The 17,343-nt window shown below is 35.6% G+C and overlaps 1 protein-coding gene across 3 annotated transcripts in view; it reads left to right on the forward strand.

Moving 5' to 3' along the window:
• TBC1D5 (TBC1 domain family member 5) overlaps positions 1 to 17,343 on the forward strand; it is a 495,717-nt gene that overhangs the window by 177,999 nt on the left and 300,375 nt on the right. For all 3 annotated transcript variants that reach the window (XM_066350480.1, XM_066350479.1, XM_066350482.1), the window contains one exon: positions 8,984 to 9,114. In XM_066350480.1, the coding sequence (XP_066206577.1) occupies positions 9,018 to 9,114 (97 nt within the window). In that variant the 5' untranslated portion in view covers positions 8,984 to 9,017. The remainder of the gene's footprint in view (positions 1 to 8,983; positions 9,115 to 17,343) is intronic.

Consider the following 17,343-nt stretch of genomic DNA (forward strand, 5'->3'; position numbering starts at 1 on the left):
GGTCCTTTTATTTTTTATATATTATATATTTTATGGGTGTTTAACTTTGTTAAGGTTTCATATTGTATAAAAATTAATGTTCCTAGTTTCTCAGAACTTTCTTAAAATCTAAACATTTACAGTTGAAATGCAAGGGCTAATGCCAGTATCACTCACTATAATAGAGCATGTGAGAGATTGTCTAGTTCCATCCCTGAACAAGAAACTGGTTATTTTTTCCTGTAAGTGTATGGGCTTGACTCACAAAGCACAGGTTTGGTGTACAGTGTCTTGCTGTCTTTGGTTTTTCCGGATTTCAGTGGGAAAGGCAAGGTTAAATGTAATAGTTTTCCATGTTATTTAGGATGTGGTGAGTGAAGATGGCAGAAGTAAGAAGTATGAGTGGGGGTGTCTGTTGGGCCACGGGGAACTTGTGCTCTCTTCTCCCATCATGAGTTTTGTTTGTTTTTTAGTGAGAGCAGGGAAGATAGACCCTGCATGCACCCTGACTGGGATCCACCTGGCAGCCTCCATCTGGGGTTGATGCTCGGACCAACTGAGCTATCCTCAGTGTCCAGGGCTGATATTCAAACCAATGGGACCCGTGGCTGTGGGAGAGGAAGAGGGAGGAAAGCGGGAGAGGGAGGGGAAGAGAACCAGATGTTCGCTTTTCCTGTGTGCCCTGACCGGATCGAACCCAGGATGTTTGGAAGCTGGGCCGACGCTCTATCCACTGAGCCAACCAGCCAGGATGCCATCCTGAGTTTTTTAAGCATGTGCTGAGCAGCAGCACAGGCCAGTGTGTGCCCAGGTGCCACAGTCTCTCCCAATAGAGCGCCCTGGGTCTAATGCTGAGTCTTACCTACAGGGACCTGTCCTTCTTTAAAGTAATTATTATTAGAAGATCTTAAGTACTTAATTTCTAGTCTATTTTAGGGCATTTGTCTTCTCAAATATCTTTAATTCTAATTTCTTTACCATTTATTTTGTGCTAATATACATCCCTAGCACATACCTAGGAATTCTGGAAAAACTGATTTAAATTAATAATCAAAGTTGGATGCAATTAGTTTTCCTCTCATTGTACTGTATTGAACTCTTTCAAATTGTTATCAAGAAGTCCATAATTAAACAATATGTGTACCTTTCATATATAGGAGAGGCAGTGGTGAATAAAATAGAGCCCTTGTATTCGTAGAATTGATAATCGGGGTAGTTTAATATGTAATATGCTAGGTAGTGATAAATATTATAGGAAAAGTAAAGCTAGGTATTGGGGTGAAGAGTAGAAGAGGGTGTTTGCTGAATTATGGTGACCTCACAGATAAAGGGACATTTGAGCCTGGACTTAAAGGCAGTGAGGAGAAAGCCATGTGAATTTCTGGGGGAAGTGTTTTGGAACCCAGGGAAGTCCAAAGGCCCCCGTGGCAAGAACTTGCTGGGCACATTTGAGGAAGTATAAAAGAGGCCCTTAGGGCTGGAGGGCTTGAGTCAAGGGGAACAGCTGTAGGGTAAAAGATCAAAGCAGTAGCTGGGGTCAGGGTCATTGTGCATTTTGTGAAAATTTTGTGTTTTCTTGTGAGTGAAATGAGAAGCCTTTGGAAAGTTTTGAGCAGTGGTGAGACATGAGCTGAGTTAAATATTTTTTGTGTATGTGTGACGGGTGGAACCTTAGTGCTTTATTCATTTTTAAATTGAATTTATTGGGGTGACATTGTTTTAATAAAACCATATAGGTTTCGAGTGTAAACTCAAAACATCATCTGCGTACTGCAGTGTGCGCTTTGGGGGCTGTGTAGGAAAAGGTGAAGGGATTAAACAACACTCTGTGTGTAACAGTCACAGACCACAGTACGGTGATAGAGGACAGGGGTGGGGGTGGAGGAGGGCAAAGGGGTGATGGGCGGGAAGGGAAGTAGACTTGAAAAGGGATCAGATCACTCAGGCCACTGGGAGTAAGTGGATCGTAGTGGCCAGTTTGGGAACAGGGCGCCTGTGGAGGTGCATGCTAGGGTTAGCAGCGACCTGAGTCAGGGTGATTGTGGTACACAACGGGTGATTCTTGATTTCATTTTGAAGGTAGAATCGACAAGACTTGCCAGTGGATTAGATGTGCTCTAGGAAGAACTTCTGTGCTGACCTAATTTTCAAGATATCTGAATGATATTCATTGGCAGAGTAGTCTTAGCAAAGGAAGTGGGGACGTGAAATAAACCTGAAGTGGCAATGAGCTGTCCTTTTAAGGAATAGAAAGAAGTCCTTTTGTGGACAGAGCAGACTGAAGGAGAGAGGGACAGTGGGAACAGAGGCTTAAAACATGGGCCTGGATTGAAGGCCTCTTAATAGTGTTTGCATTTTATGCTGAGAATGTTGAGACATGATTTATGATGAAAAAATCGCATTGGATAACATCTACCACATAGAGCTATTTTAAGATTTAAATGAATTTATACATAAAAATGCCTGAACAGTGCGTACTTCCTAATAAATGCTATGTTTTTGGTGTTATTATTGCTATTTAAGTTAAAAGTGCTATCTTTAATAAGGTTTCTTTGGGTCTACTAGCCCTACTTACTAATAACCAGGGGATAATTATCAGATCCACATAGGCTTTTAGAAGGACCTCCCCAGCACTGGTCCTATACTTCTGAAAAGGCCTCAGGCCTCCCTGGGCTTGCACCAAAGGGAAGTTTTTTGACAGAATGTTCGATTTCATTTGATACTTATATGCATGAAGAGTGGCCATTTCTTTCTTTTCCTTATTCTTAGTGTCACCATAAGTTTAATGTAAATGGCCAAGTTATTATTATTGTTTTCTCTTTTCAAATATTGTTCATTCTTCCCGAATGTCTAATTGCTTATTATAGTTACCTTGCTTTTATGAAAAGCTGACTGACTAGTTGAATAGTTAGTGGTGGTATCTTTATAAAATAGTGGTAGTGCATTTGGAAATAGTATCTTTGTGCCCGACAATAACAAAAGGTTTGGTCGCTAGGCTGAGCTACTTTTCCAATATTTGATCTTGAGCATCTATTCATGAGAAACTCGAAGCCATACGAGGTTGCACTGTGCAGAGCTTTTTGTAGGCCACTGTAACACTTTCTCATGCTCAATTTTCTCTTGGTTTACACGGTCCCAACGACCACTTTCTGTGACTTGATAACATGAAAGGTTGAATATATTTTTATTTTGTAATATAAAATATTAAAGCCCACTTGTAAACCTTTCATATATTATAATTTACATATTTCTGATTAAGTGTGTTTTTTATGAAGCTAATACTTTTAAAGTGAATACTTTACCTTAAACATCTTGTTCTGATAACCTAGAAATGACAAGGATTAAATTTGTTTTAATTTTCTCAAAATCATTATACTTAGTATATAGACCCTTATTGTAATTCTATACGTCTTTAATAGACAACACTTGAGTAGTACAATTTTGTGTTTGATAAAAATGAATTAGGGTTTCAGGATTTTACCAATGGGTGATATTTAATATTGAATGACATGTATTAAGACAAATGCTTTTATATATAATTTATTTGGCATTGTAAATGCATTTATCTTGTGAGAAACAGACCCCCTATTGTCAGATGAAGTATTCTGGAAAGGTTCGGAGTAAATAAATAATAAAACTACTTTGATATACAATCTAACCAATATTAAATATTAAGACAGTCAGATGATTGATTTTAATACTTAATTAACTTATTTAAAGTCCATTGTAACCCTCTTGCATTAAAGATTGGCAGAATTTAATAATGGAACTTAACTCTTTCTCTTTGTTTTACTTCCCTCTTCCCTCTGTCCCCTCTCTCTTCCTTCCTTAGTTCCTTTCTCTCCTTTCCTCTTTTTTCCTTCATCCTTCTTTGCTATCTCCTTCTCTCCCTTATAATTAAGACTTGAGAACAACATTATTTTCATAATCAAATTTACCTGTAGCTACCAACATTTCTAAATAGTTTTGTCAATTCTATAATGTTCAATTACTCTGTCTCTTAATTATTCAAAATATAACTTCTATCAAAGTTTCTAGCTTTTATAGACAAGATGTCATATTTTAGGTTATATACCCATCATGTTAAATGCATGCTGCTTGTACCAGACATTTATTCATGCTATATCCTCTCCTGCTTTTATAATCGTGCTCTGGAAATGGTTCATTTAAGCTTTTGATATCCTTTTCTTATAAGAGATATCTTTATGTAAAGTAATATGACTTTGTCATTTGTGTTAGACTTTAAGTTTACCATCAGTCAAGAATTTAAATGAATGAAGTATGCTTATATGAGCTCTGAATATGGATGTCTTAGAAGACACAATTCAGAATGCTAATTCTATGCCTGTGTGTTAGACACAGTGAGGGAATGAATACAAGCTGAAATACATAGAACTTTAGATTCAGAAGGAATAAATTTTTTTCTAGAGCTTTTGATTATATAATGCCATTTTAAAACAAAATTTTATTCAATTAACCTGTGTTTTCTGTACAGTGCTATAATTTGATGTTTTCACTTAGAGACTTGTATTGCTTCAGTTTACATGAAAAATAATATTGTTTTGAAATTTTATTTAATGTATGTTAAAGTTGTTTTCTAAGCTTTAGTGCTAAACTCTTACCCTTTCATTAAATATCAACTATTTCACAAGACTTCCCCCTTTTTTTTCTTTTAGTTGGATTACTTTTATCTTGTTTCAATACTGCAAGAACCAGATTTCAGAAACTAGTACGACTGTCCTTAGGATTAGCACTGGGGTTTAAATGGCAGTTTCAGCCTAGTGTGTCAGTTCCTGTAACCAGGATAGCAGTAAGACCAAATTGCATACCAATTTTGAGTTATTCTGAATTTTGAATTCATGTGAAACAGCAACTAATATTTAAAGTAAGTACAGCAAAGAAAGGGATAGGTCCTTTCTCAGGTATTAAAAGATATATTGCTGAGTTTCTGAATTAGAAAATGTTAGGTTGCTTATATTAAAAAAATTTTTTTTTTTGTATTTTTCTGAAGTTGGAAATGGGGAGGCAGTCAGACTCCCGCATGCGCCTGACTGGGATCCACCCGGCATGCCCAACAGGGGGCGACGCTCTTCCCATCTGGGGCGTCACTCTGTTGCAACCAGAGCCGTTCTAGCACCTGAGGCAGAGACCACAGAGCCATCCTTAGCGCCCGGGCCAACTTTGCTCCAATGGAGCCTCGGCTGCGGGAGGGGAAGAGAGAGACAGAGAGGAAGGAGAGGGGGAGGGGTGGAGAAGCAGATGGGCACCTCTCCTGTGTGCCCTGGCCGGGAATTGAACCCAGGACTCCTGCATACCAGGCTGACGCTCTACCACTGAGCCAACTGGCCAGGGCCTAAAAAAAATTTTTTTTAGTACAATGTTTGTCAATTAGTTAGTCTAAGGATAGCTTAGTATTGTTTAGGAAAACTGAGATCCATCAACTATGGATTTGAGTCATCATTTACATTTTGTCTAGATTCTATGTAGAGAAGATTAAGCATATCAAGTATAGAAGTCTAAGTTTGTAATACAAATATAAAATGTAATGATCAGTGTGAGTTTCATATGGTATATGCCATTTTGATTTTTACAGTGATTATCTTAAAATTTCAAATAAAAAAGATTTGATTCTTTATTTTTCACCAAATATTTTCTTATGGTCTGATTTCAACAAATTTCTTTATATTAACTCATTATTACTATTTAGTGAATTATCTTTATTTATTTATAAAGGCATTTTAGTGGGTCCATTTGAATTCATAAGCTTAGTAAATTAGAATATAGTGGATGTCTGAATGTATAGAATAATTATAGATGGGTGTATTTGATAAATTTTGTGTTGTGTTTATTGGGTATTACCTTAAACTTGTCAGTTTAAAAAAGAATTGTTATTAAAACTAAAATAAAATGATTTATTGAACCTAACTTTCTCTAAGAAGTCAGAAAACAGTAAGTACCTTTGAACATCTTACTTGAATATACAAACATTATCTTGGGTAGAGTATTTAATTTTAGCTATAAAAATATTTTTTTATATCCTTTCAAAAACATATATTTCTCTGTATATTTTAAGTATATGAAGTTTGTAACAGTGAGAGAATACATAAAAATAGGAAATGAAGGTAATGCTATGAAAGCATGCTAAAGGAGATGGAAGAAATTTTAAGGAAATCTGGCAGTTAACTTGGAATATGTATTTTCAAATGTTTACTCTTGTATTTTTAAGGGTATAACAAAATGTATAGCGAATATGAATCTTACGTTAAAATAATTGCCCATGGGATAGATACAATTTTGAAATGTGTTTGTTTCACAAAGCTCTTTTTTCTTAATATCTCAATTATTTGCCAAAATTTACAAGTAAAGAGGTTTCACAGAAAATTCTGGATTTCTAGCTTGTCTTGAAAAAGTTGAAGCAGAATAAAGGACGTTCCAATTATTCACAGACCCTTTCTGTTGTCTCCCCGTCTATTTTGTCTCACTGACTGGTGGGAACCAAAGGTAGGATTGGACTAAGGACTGAGCTCTGGAGCCAAATAGGGTGGGTTCCTAGTCTGACTTCAGCACCTGCTAGTGTGTGACTGTAGACAAACTCCTTGATCTCTCTGTACCTCGGTTTTCTCTTTGGTAAAATAAAAATGATGATGAAGATATCTCATAGTATTGGTGGGAGGATGAAATAAGTATAAGTGAAGCATAAAGAGTGTTTGTTGTCAGCATATATTCAATGCTCAGTAGATGTTAACTGTAATTAATAATGCTTTTTGCATGACCCCCTTAAGTATTTGAATTGGTGATGCTTACTCCTCCCTAGTAGAAGACTTCAGCAGAATTTCTCAGATTCTGTTTCATAATATATTTGATCATCTACATTTTACTATTTCCTACTAGATTATATTCCCCAGAATTCCTTCTGTGTAATATTAAATATCAAAAATTCAGCTGAGTAATTTGAGGATCATTTTTATTCAATGATTCATGAGTCAGACAGCATCCCACTCAGCAAATAGGGAGGAGCTCCAGTTGCTGTACAAAATAGAGCGATTCTATAGATAAAATGGGGAAAAGAGATTGTTTCAGATTTCATTAACCTATCTGTGCGGACAGGAGAGAATTACTTACTGGGGATTACCTCATTAAAGCTGACCAGGTAATTCCTAGTTCACTGGGTAAAGGTGACATTCCTGGGAGAAGTTGAAACTGCAGTTAGGTTAAGTATGAAGTCTTGGTTTGCTGAGATGGGGTTCAGCACAAGTGACTGCATTTGGAGCCTGCTATATCTTTTTTAACAATTAGAAATATTGAATATATGTTGATTGATTTGTACATTAACACATACAACTGTCATTTATAGATTTAGGATTTACAGCTTTAGAAATTCTTACTGTATATTAGCGACAAAACTTTTTTGCTTTCCCTAGTGTTGATTTTGCCTAACCCTCTGCTTCTGTTAGTGTGTCTTAAAGTTCAAAAACTTAATTAAATAATATATGTGTATATTGGAATTATTTGTAGATGTAAGAATTGAGGATGAAAATCTTCAAAACTATAAAAGAAAATATAGGTGGTTATTTATATCATCTTGTCTTTGTAAGCCTATTACCAGAGACAGAAACTATAAAGGAGATATAGATATATTTGTATGCATAAAATGAAAAAATTACTTATGTCACAACAAAACCACATAATTTGAAGCCTGAGAAAAATAGATATTAGGAAAAAGGTTTAATATCCTTAATATTTAAAGCATGCTCACAAATCATGAAGCCAATCATAATAATAAACTCCATCCACACAAGACAGTAAACAAATGCCAGAGAAAACATACAAAATCTTCAGTAATCTCATTCATTAATAAGCAAATGCAATATAAAATTTGGCCGTCACACTGGTTTCCCCCACTCCCCCCAAACCCATTCCAATTGTTAATGAAGGTCCACAGGAAATGAATTGTGTCCAAATCTTTCTAGGGCAAAACTTGCCAAAAACTTATCACAGAATCTTATTTTTATAAAATATATGTTTTGGTTCAGCAATTATAAAAATTTATCCTAAAACAATAGTCATGAATGTGACACAGAGATATTACTAAAAGATACTTACCATGAGATTATTGTGTTGAATAACTGAAAGCATCCTAATTGTTTCTTAATAAGGAATTGGTTACATAAATTGTTATAGCTATATAATGGAATACTAGGGATGCATTACAAGTGATAATACAGATTTTTTTTTTTTTTTTTTTTTTAAATTTTTATTTATTTATTTATTCATTTTAGAGAGAAGAGGGAGAGACAGAGAGAGAGAAGAGGGGAGGAGCTGGAAGCATCAACTCCCATATGTGCCTTGACCAGGCAAGCCCAAGGTTTCAAACCAGTGACCTCAGCATTTCCAGGTCGACTCTTTATCCACTGCGCCACCACAGGTCAGGCCAATAATACAGATTTTTTTATGGGAAGAAAAACATGATAATTTATATAATCAGTATGTTTAACATGATGAATCCCATTAAAAGTATATATGTTATATATATTTTAAACATCCAGAAGAAAGGCAGGACGGATATCTAAAATAAACTGAAATGTTAACAGCAGTACTTTCAGCTAATACAGTTATGAATGATTTCAGTTTGCTATATTTTGAAAGTTTTTATTGTAAACGTGTATTATTTTGACAGTGAAACAAAAGGATGTTACAAAAGTGACAATAATTTAACTTACAATTCAACCTTTTGTGCAGTTTATTGACAATGTGATTGAGCATTGATTTAATCGTCACTAGTGAAAGTTCAGACTTGGGGAGAGATCACTGACATGGATAGTTAGTGCCACTTTTTCAATTCTTTGCATAAACTACCAATGTACAATAACAGTCCCTGGAACCTATAGAAAACTTTTTAATGTCTATAATGCTCATTTAATCATTTAATCTTGTATTTATTCCCAGACATAACATAAAGAAAAAAAAACATTTTTATTTTTTTTCTATATTTTTTCTCTTCCAGGTAGTCACCTTGGTGACATTGTCCAGTTTTCACGATGTATCATTCCTTTCCTGAAACTAGACATCCTCTGCAGCCGGAAGAACAAGAAGTGGGCGTCGACCCCTTGTCAAGTTACTCAAACAAGACTGCAGGTGAGTTTTTTTTTTATAAATAAATTTTTATTAATTTTAATGGGGTGACATCAATAAATCAGGATACATATATTCAAAGAAAACATGTCCAAGTTATCGTGTCATTCAATTATGTTGCATACCCATCACCCAAAGTCAGATTGTCCTCCGTCACCTTCTATCTAGTTTTTTTTGTGGCCCCTCCCCCCCTCCTTCCCTCCCTTCCATTCCCCTGTAACCATTACACTCTTGTCCATGTCTCTTAGTCTCGTTTTTATGTCCCACCTATGTATGGAATCCTGCAGTTCTTGTTTTTTTCTGATTTACTTATTTCACTCCGTATAATGTTATCAAGATCCCACTATTTTGTTGTAAATGATCCGATGTCATCATTTCTTATGGCTGAATAGTATTCCATGGTGTATATGTGCCACATCTTCTTTATCCAGTCTTCTATTTTTTTTTTACAGTGATTAAAGCTTTAAGCAAACTCTTGGCCAATACAGCAAGAATCCATAAAAGAGTAGTGTCCTTAACATGTTCCCCAAGTCCAAGTTGGCACCATCACCATTCCAAATCCCTGCAAATGCAACCCAACCCCAGTTCAGTCTGTTAGGAGCTGTCACAAGGAGCAGGAGTCCAGGAAAAGTCCACATCTAGGAAAAGTCCGCATGGCACTGGAATTGTTGTCACCATTCTATACTTTGCAGCTCATGTCCAAGTCCCAGTGACCGCTGCTCCTAGCTGGTAATGATTCAGGTAGACTGGAAAAGCCATCTGCAGCATGTGTAGAGATGGAGCTTCTGTTCTCCTCTGCCTGGAGAGATGAGAACAGGTTGCTTTTCCCTGGAGCTCTGCGACTGTGGCTTGGTAAAGAGAACCTTGGGATACACTAGGGTGGCAAAGGTAGATTCATAATAGAAGTTGGCAAAAGGGGGAAAGAGAGCTCTAAATTAGGAGTAGGTCCCAGCCTGAAATATGAGTGGGGCATTGAGGTAGGAGGAATAAAGGAAACACTATATATTAAACAAAGCAGCAGAAAATAGGACTATCAACACCCACAACAGAGATCTTCGAGGGAAGAATAAAAAACCTGACTATTCAGGCAAGACATAGTTAAGTGGCCCTTGTGACAATGAGATCAGTTTACCTGCTTCTTGGAAGAAATACCCTAGGCTCGTCCACAGTGTTGTAGTTGGGGCTGACGGCCTTGGTTGGCCACCTTCAGCCTTCAGTGGCAAAGCCCAGCATTCTGGGCAAGGTTAGGTCATAGGAGGCTGGAGCAGGGCTGGGAGAGACTGAACCCTCCCTTAGAGGAGTGAGGGGGAAGCCTACTTCCAGTGTCCCTTTTTCTGGAGGTGAGTTTTTAATGCAGATGCATTCTGCAGTTACTGGGGGACTTAGCAGAGGGCCTTCAGCCAGCTCTGCCTGCTGTGTGTGTAATTCAGAGACTGGGTGGAGCCCGGCAGGACAACATTGAAGAACATTTCCCTGGCAAGGTATAGAGCACTCTGACAGGAATGCTACCACACACTGTCCACTTTCAATTATAGACAAAAGCACTAGCCAGATTTTAATGTGCTGTCATTTGTTTTTAAAAAAACATAAACTTAAACAATTACTGTAGCATAAGGATGGTGAAATGGAACATGACTTTTGTCAAAATTCTTTTAAAGGAATCTAAACATTTTGATGTTGATTTTGCAGGGATTTTTTTATTTCTCTCCAGCAAGTTGAGATTATTTAAAAAATTAGCATTTATATTATAAAAGGTCTATGTGTTGAAATTGTTAAAAGATAGTTAAAAAGTAACAATTCAGAACTTACCCCATAAGAATGATCAAATATGCCAGTATCAGAATCTGTATTATTATTTTCTTAGTACTAATAATAATATGGTATCTTAGAAGGAAATGAGTTTGTGAGAATTCTTGAAGTCTTATCCTTATTTTAACTAATTTATTAAGTGTTCGATGAAGTTGATTTATCAAGTCAGGAAACTTCTTAATTTTTTACTCATGAAATACACGTATCAGGATTTTGAGATTTATTTTTAAAATCATAATTAGTGAAAGTAATTTACATTTGTTTTGTATACTTCAAGTACAGTTTTTTTTCCTGTATTGATAATAATGATCTCCCATTAACTTATGTTCTTAGAATTCTAAAAATAATCAATTCCTTAAAGTATTTATTTTTTTAGTATACAAATGTTGAACAAATAAGTTTGTAATCTGTATTTTCTGGTTTTGTTCACTCTTATTGTTAAAGATAGCCACTGATCACGTGATGCTCTCATGTGATACAGCTAATTACCTTCCTGCTTGGGAAGGGGCTTGGTTGTGCTAATGTGTGCTGGAGGAAGGCTTATCCCTGGGAAAATTTTTAAATGGAGGAGAAGGACAGGAGGAGAGACCATGCTGCAGAGAGAGAAGAGAGGCAACATGGTTGGAGAGAAGGAGGCAGCCAGAATGGAGGCATGCAGAGGGGACTGAGTGAGGCTATTAGGCCTTTGATTCTAGGAAAAAACTGGAAAAAATGGGTTTTGATGCTGGTGTGTTTGTTTTTTACTCATTGGCCGGTACGAGTCTAGAATAAAGAAAATGGCCCACCATTTCTTGGCTCCATTGATTCATTACTGTCTGTCTGAATCAAATGCAAACCTGCAAAAGCCAGGCGGCTGTGATGGCCACGGCTACTGGCCCTACAACAAGGTCTTGACTTTATGGAATATGTTATTGAAAGCAGTATAATTTGCCATACAACTTATTTTTGTTGTTTTGCTTTTACATTTGCCTTTATTTTAAAAGTCTCAAAAAGACTGCTGTTTAGGGTTTTGAAATAGAAAAATAATATGAAAAAGTTGTTAGTATCCCATTTTAGTTTCAGCATTTAAAAATTTTAGTAGTATGACTACTACCTTCCCGAGTAATGGTTTTTTTTAAACTGCAATACCTATAAGTACCACTCATAATGAAAAAAGTCCAATTATTTTGCAAATCCTTATCTCAGTGGATATTATGAAAGTGAATTGTTTTTGTGTTTTATATATATATAAAATAGTTTCACCAAAATTTTCTGGCTAAAATGCTTATTTTAGAGCATAGAGGTTTTTTGTCTTTTTTTTTAAAGTGCATATTTTTCCCTGGTCTAGTTCATTAAATATTGAGGATTAAAAAAAACTGGTTAAAAATATTTTAAATTAATTTTATCCTTGATTGTTGCAGGAATGAGTAGTTACCTTTACTGAAAAGGTTTTTCGTTTATATTCTAGCCTAACATTTCTATGACATACAAAGTTATTAGGACTGAATTGATGTTTAAAAGTGCCATTAATTCATTTACCCCAAATGTTCATTAACAATGTAAATGTATGCTGATGTTCTATGAGACAAGGAAGTGACTAATGACTCTTCCAACTAACAACACTTAAAATGAATAGAAACTTTAGATAGCTAATCTTGAAGTAATCAAGACCCTCATTCAGCTTGGCATCTCTGTATGCTCTAAAACAGCTGTCAACTGTTAAAAATATATACAAAATACACATACGCACACACACATGCAGAAAGAAAGATATGTAAATATCCAGTTCTTCAAAGCCATAAAGGTTACTAACCGTAGTGGGTTTCAAGCATTGTATATGTAAATATTTTATATAAAGCATCTATTTCATCTTTTTAGATTTTACTTTTGCAGAAAAATGTTTGTTGCATTTTAATAGGGTTGTCATATTTACTTGAAAAATAATCACCTCTCTAGTATGTTTGTTTATTTTAATATATGTCTTTCATAGGGTTTTCCATGTATTTGAAGCCTTTTGCACATTTTCCCCACAAGGGAATTGGTGGCAACTAGATGATTCATTTTCAAAGTAGTCACACATTGGACTTAATCAGTGGTTTCTCTGTGTAGGAGTCATGTTTTTCTTCTTAATTCCTGTTATAGATTCCATAAGTAAACAAAATATCTTTAATTTCTGAAAGCTGAATTTAAACATTTATAAAAAAATTGAATTAAATGATTCCGAGTATTTTGAAAGCATTAGCAAATATAACCACATGATAGGAATGACAGAAAGAAACTTGCATATCACTGGTTTATTTTAATGGGTGGTTGAGAAATATGGGTGAGGTCGGAAGAAAGAACTGTTTGAATATAAACATGCAAAATCTTAAGGCATATATTACATGTGAATTAAACTTTTAACTGCTGAATTGCTTTTTGTCAAATAGAGAACAGCATAGCAAATATAATATTTTCTCTGTGACCTATTAAATCTGGTTATATACATAAATGAAAATTCTAAGATCTTTGGAAAAAGGGTATTAATATACTGCTCACAATAATTAGGGGATATTTTATCACTTCAGCATAATTGACAAGTTACCTGTAATTCAATTGAAACAAAAAAAAAGTAAAAATGTTTGTTCATCTATTCATGGTTATTCATTCTTAGCATGCAACTTTTAGTGATCAATTAAATGAAAAAAGTAATTATTCTTTTTAAACTGAAAACAACAGAATCCAGATTTAGGGACACTTAAACTATTAATAAAATAACAGTCCTCGAATGGCTAGTTGTTTTCACAAGTTTTCAGGAGAAGGGAATGTTGCTCATGCTGAAAAAACATTTTCCTCTATAAGGTCTCTTTAGAGAATAGCATTTTTTACATATTGCTGGTGTCTTTAGCTTTGATTTTATATGCCTTCTTACTTACAGCTTTTTTAGTATTTATATAATTACGTCTTAATGTACTGCCTTCTAATGTAGTATCTGTTTCAAAGCTGTCTTTCTAGCTCCTTGTATAAAATATTTAGTAACCTACTTTTAAAAATCTAAGATGTCTGAACATCCTGCCTACTCCATTTTTGCCTCTTGTAATTTTGTTTTTCTCTCAAATTTTTCTTTCTTTCTGTTATAGTATCATAGAATTTTAGAATTAGAAGAGAGTTCCTGGTTTTATTGATGAATAAATTTATAATTAAATGTTAATTGAAGTTGATATAATAAAATTATGCTTTCCTGTTGTGATCTTTAGTGTTGCTTTCTATGTAGGAGTGGATTTAAATTTGAGTAAAAGATATATTTTCTCTGCTGAAGATACCTGACCAAAGTACAGGATGCTGTCTGAATCATTTTACTCATCTAAACCCTGCCGTTGGTCTCATTGGCTGGAGTCATCTTAGGGAGGGAGAAAAAATGTCCCTTTCCTGATTTACAGCTCTTCAGTGGTTTAGCATTGACTAATAATAAAATTCAACATCTTGACCATGACGTTTATGGCTGTCTTGCTAAAGGTTCAAGAAAAGAGATGCTTCCATTGGGCAGAGTCATTGTGACTATGACAAAACATGGTGCTTTTTATAATATACCAAGAATCCAAATGTAGTCTTGAGTCCATACTCTGTATTTCGAGTAAACTAACTGTGTGCTCTATCCTAAACTGACAGGAGGAGTAGAGGGAAGTATGGTAGTACTTGCAAAGGTCAAAATCAATGGAAGAGTGCTAGGTCTTGGACATTTGGAGGAGATGCAGTCTGGAGTCAAAATGAAACAATTTGTAGACACAGAGAAGGTCATTATTTTCATTGTAATAATAGGAGGGAAGGGAAAAAGATGTTTAGGTACAGTAAGTTTATTAGTTCAGTGGCAAAGAGTTCAATGGAATATCACTGTTGTTTTAATCTCGTTTTTGATAAATTAGGGTATCATTATTTGCTGATAATGAGTGCTAAAATGAAGCATTTGAAGATTTGTAGAGTGATAAAGATTAGATTGAGTTGATAAAGATTACATACATACATAACCTTGAGAGCCAAGTTTAGATTAGATGATGTCCTAATTTATAAATGATACAAATTTGTAAATTTAATATGATTATATCCAAGAGCATTCAGCACCTGAGATTTAGCCATAAAGTGAAACAGGCAGTTTTGTTCAGAGAGTGTAGCAAGTATACCGGTAGGCAAGGAAGTTGATGGTGAAAGAATTCATTGATGGTTTCAAAATATGAAGAAGTTTGCTATCGTGCAGTGGTGTTCTGAAAGGGCAGAGTGGCAAGTTTTGGAAGGGATGAAGTCAGGGGAGATGAATATAGAATAGTATGGTGATGGGAGTGACAAGGGGGCTATGAGAATAGTGTATGTGTTTGATAAGTACCGTACATTAATTCAATGCAACATTGTTTATTAATAGCCAGTAAACCAACTCAATACCTTTATTAGTTCTGTGTAATGATTTGAAATCTACTTTGATTTGGGTAGGTTTAGGTTTGAAGTCTTTTTTTACTTTAAATTCATTATTACATGAGAGCAGGCTTTGGTTCAGAGATTAAAAGAAAAGTGCAGATTTCTCATATACCCTCTGCCCCCACACATCCACAGCTGCCCCCATTATTAACACCCCCCGTCCCGAGTGGCACATTGTCAGAATTGATGAACCTGTGTTGACACATCACAATCACCTGGAAGTCCAAGGTTTACACTAGGGTTCACTATTGTTATTTTGTATTCTATGGGTTTGGACATGAGTGTCAGGATGTATTTATTATTATAAGTATCCCACAGAATATTTTCACAAAATTTCTGTGCTCTATTTTTCTCTCTACCTTCTCGTCATCCCTCAGCCCATGGCAACCACTGATCTTTTCACTGCCTGCAGAGTTTTACAAGAAGTATTTTTTAATCAAAAATTCTCCCTATATATCAAGGAAAATAAGACAGTTTATTTTTTTAAAGATTTTCTTAATTTTTAAATTTTTTAAAATAATTTTAATGCGGTGACATTGATAAATCAGAGTACATATGTTCAGAGAAAACATCTCCAGATTATTTTGACATTTGATTATGTTGCATACCCTTCACCCAAAGTCAAATTGTTTTCCGTCACCTTCTATCTGGGTTTCTTTGTGTCCCTCCCCTCCCCCCACCCCCTCTCTCTCCTTCCTCGCCCCCTCCCCACCCCCCCCACCCCACCCCCCATTACCATCACATCTTGTCCATGTCTCTGAGTTTCATTTTTATGTCCCATCTATGAATGGATTCATATAGTTCTTAGTTTTTTCTGATTTACTTATTTCACTTCGTATAATGTTATCAAGGTCCATCCATGTTGTTGTAAATGATCCGATGTCATCATTTCTTATGGCTGAGTAGTATTCCATAGTATATATGTACCACAGCTTTTTAATCCACTTGTCCACTGACGGACACTTGGGCTGTTTCCAGGTCTTTGCTATTGTGAACAATGCTGCCATAAACATGGGGGTGCATTTCTCCTTTTGGAACCGTTCTATGGTGTTCTTAGGGTGTATTCCTAAAAGTGGGATAGCTGGGTCAAAAGTTAGTTCGAGTTTAATTTTTTGAGGAATCTCCATACTGTTTTCCACAGTGGCTGCACCAGTCTGCATTCCCACCAGCAGTTTATTTATTGATTTTAGAGAGAGCAGAGAGAGAGAGAAAGAGAGTGTGGGGAGGAGCAGGAAGCATCAACTCATAGGTAGTTGCTTCTTACATGTGCCTTCACCAAGGCAAGCCCAGCGTTTCAAACCAGCGACCTCAGCATTCCAGGTCAACGCATTACCCACTGCACTACCACAGGTCAGGCTAAAATAAGACAGTTTAGATAGATGAAAAACGATAAGTAAGGCTATAAAGTCATCAAGGAGAACAGTAATTTTGTTGATGATAAAGACTATTAAATAAATGAGAGAGTGACTTGGAAGTCTTACATGACAGAAACAAGGATTAAAAAGATGTTTTTAAAAATGTGTTAAAAATAGATTTTAAGTGGCATGACAATAAGTAGAAGTGAAATCAGCGCAATCAAAATGCCATACCCAGTTTTTCTCTAAATTAAACTGTTCAAAAGAAAGTTGCAAGTGAGAGACTTTAGTTTGAAAGGCCATGATTTAGATCTGAGTCATTTTACAGAGATGTCAGTTCAAAGTGTAAGACAGATAAGAAATCCAGAGAAAGAGAAGGAAGAGAGCTGAGGATTGATTTTAAAGAATTCTCCATGACTAGAAATTGGAGGAATAGTGAAAATAGGGGAAAGGTGGAGGAGTGCCAAGATAGAAGCTACAGATATGACAGCTCCAGAAGGTCCAGAATGGTCAGTGCTTCAAGGACTGCACAGGTGAGAGTATCAAAGGAGAAAACACAGGAGTTGGTTATTGAAAGAGTACTGAGGATCTATAAGTAGTGACTAAGCCATTTTCAGAATACCACTAACTCACTTGAGTGGAT

Source organism: Saccopteryx leptura, chromosome 10 (assembly GCF_036850995.1).
Source record: "Saccopteryx leptura isolate mSacLep1 chromosome 10, mSacLep1_pri_phased_curated, whole genome shotgun sequence".
In the NCBI taxonomy this organism is placed as follows: domain Eukaryota; kingdom Metazoa; phylum Chordata; class Mammalia; order Chiroptera; family Emballonuridae; genus Saccopteryx; species Saccopteryx leptura.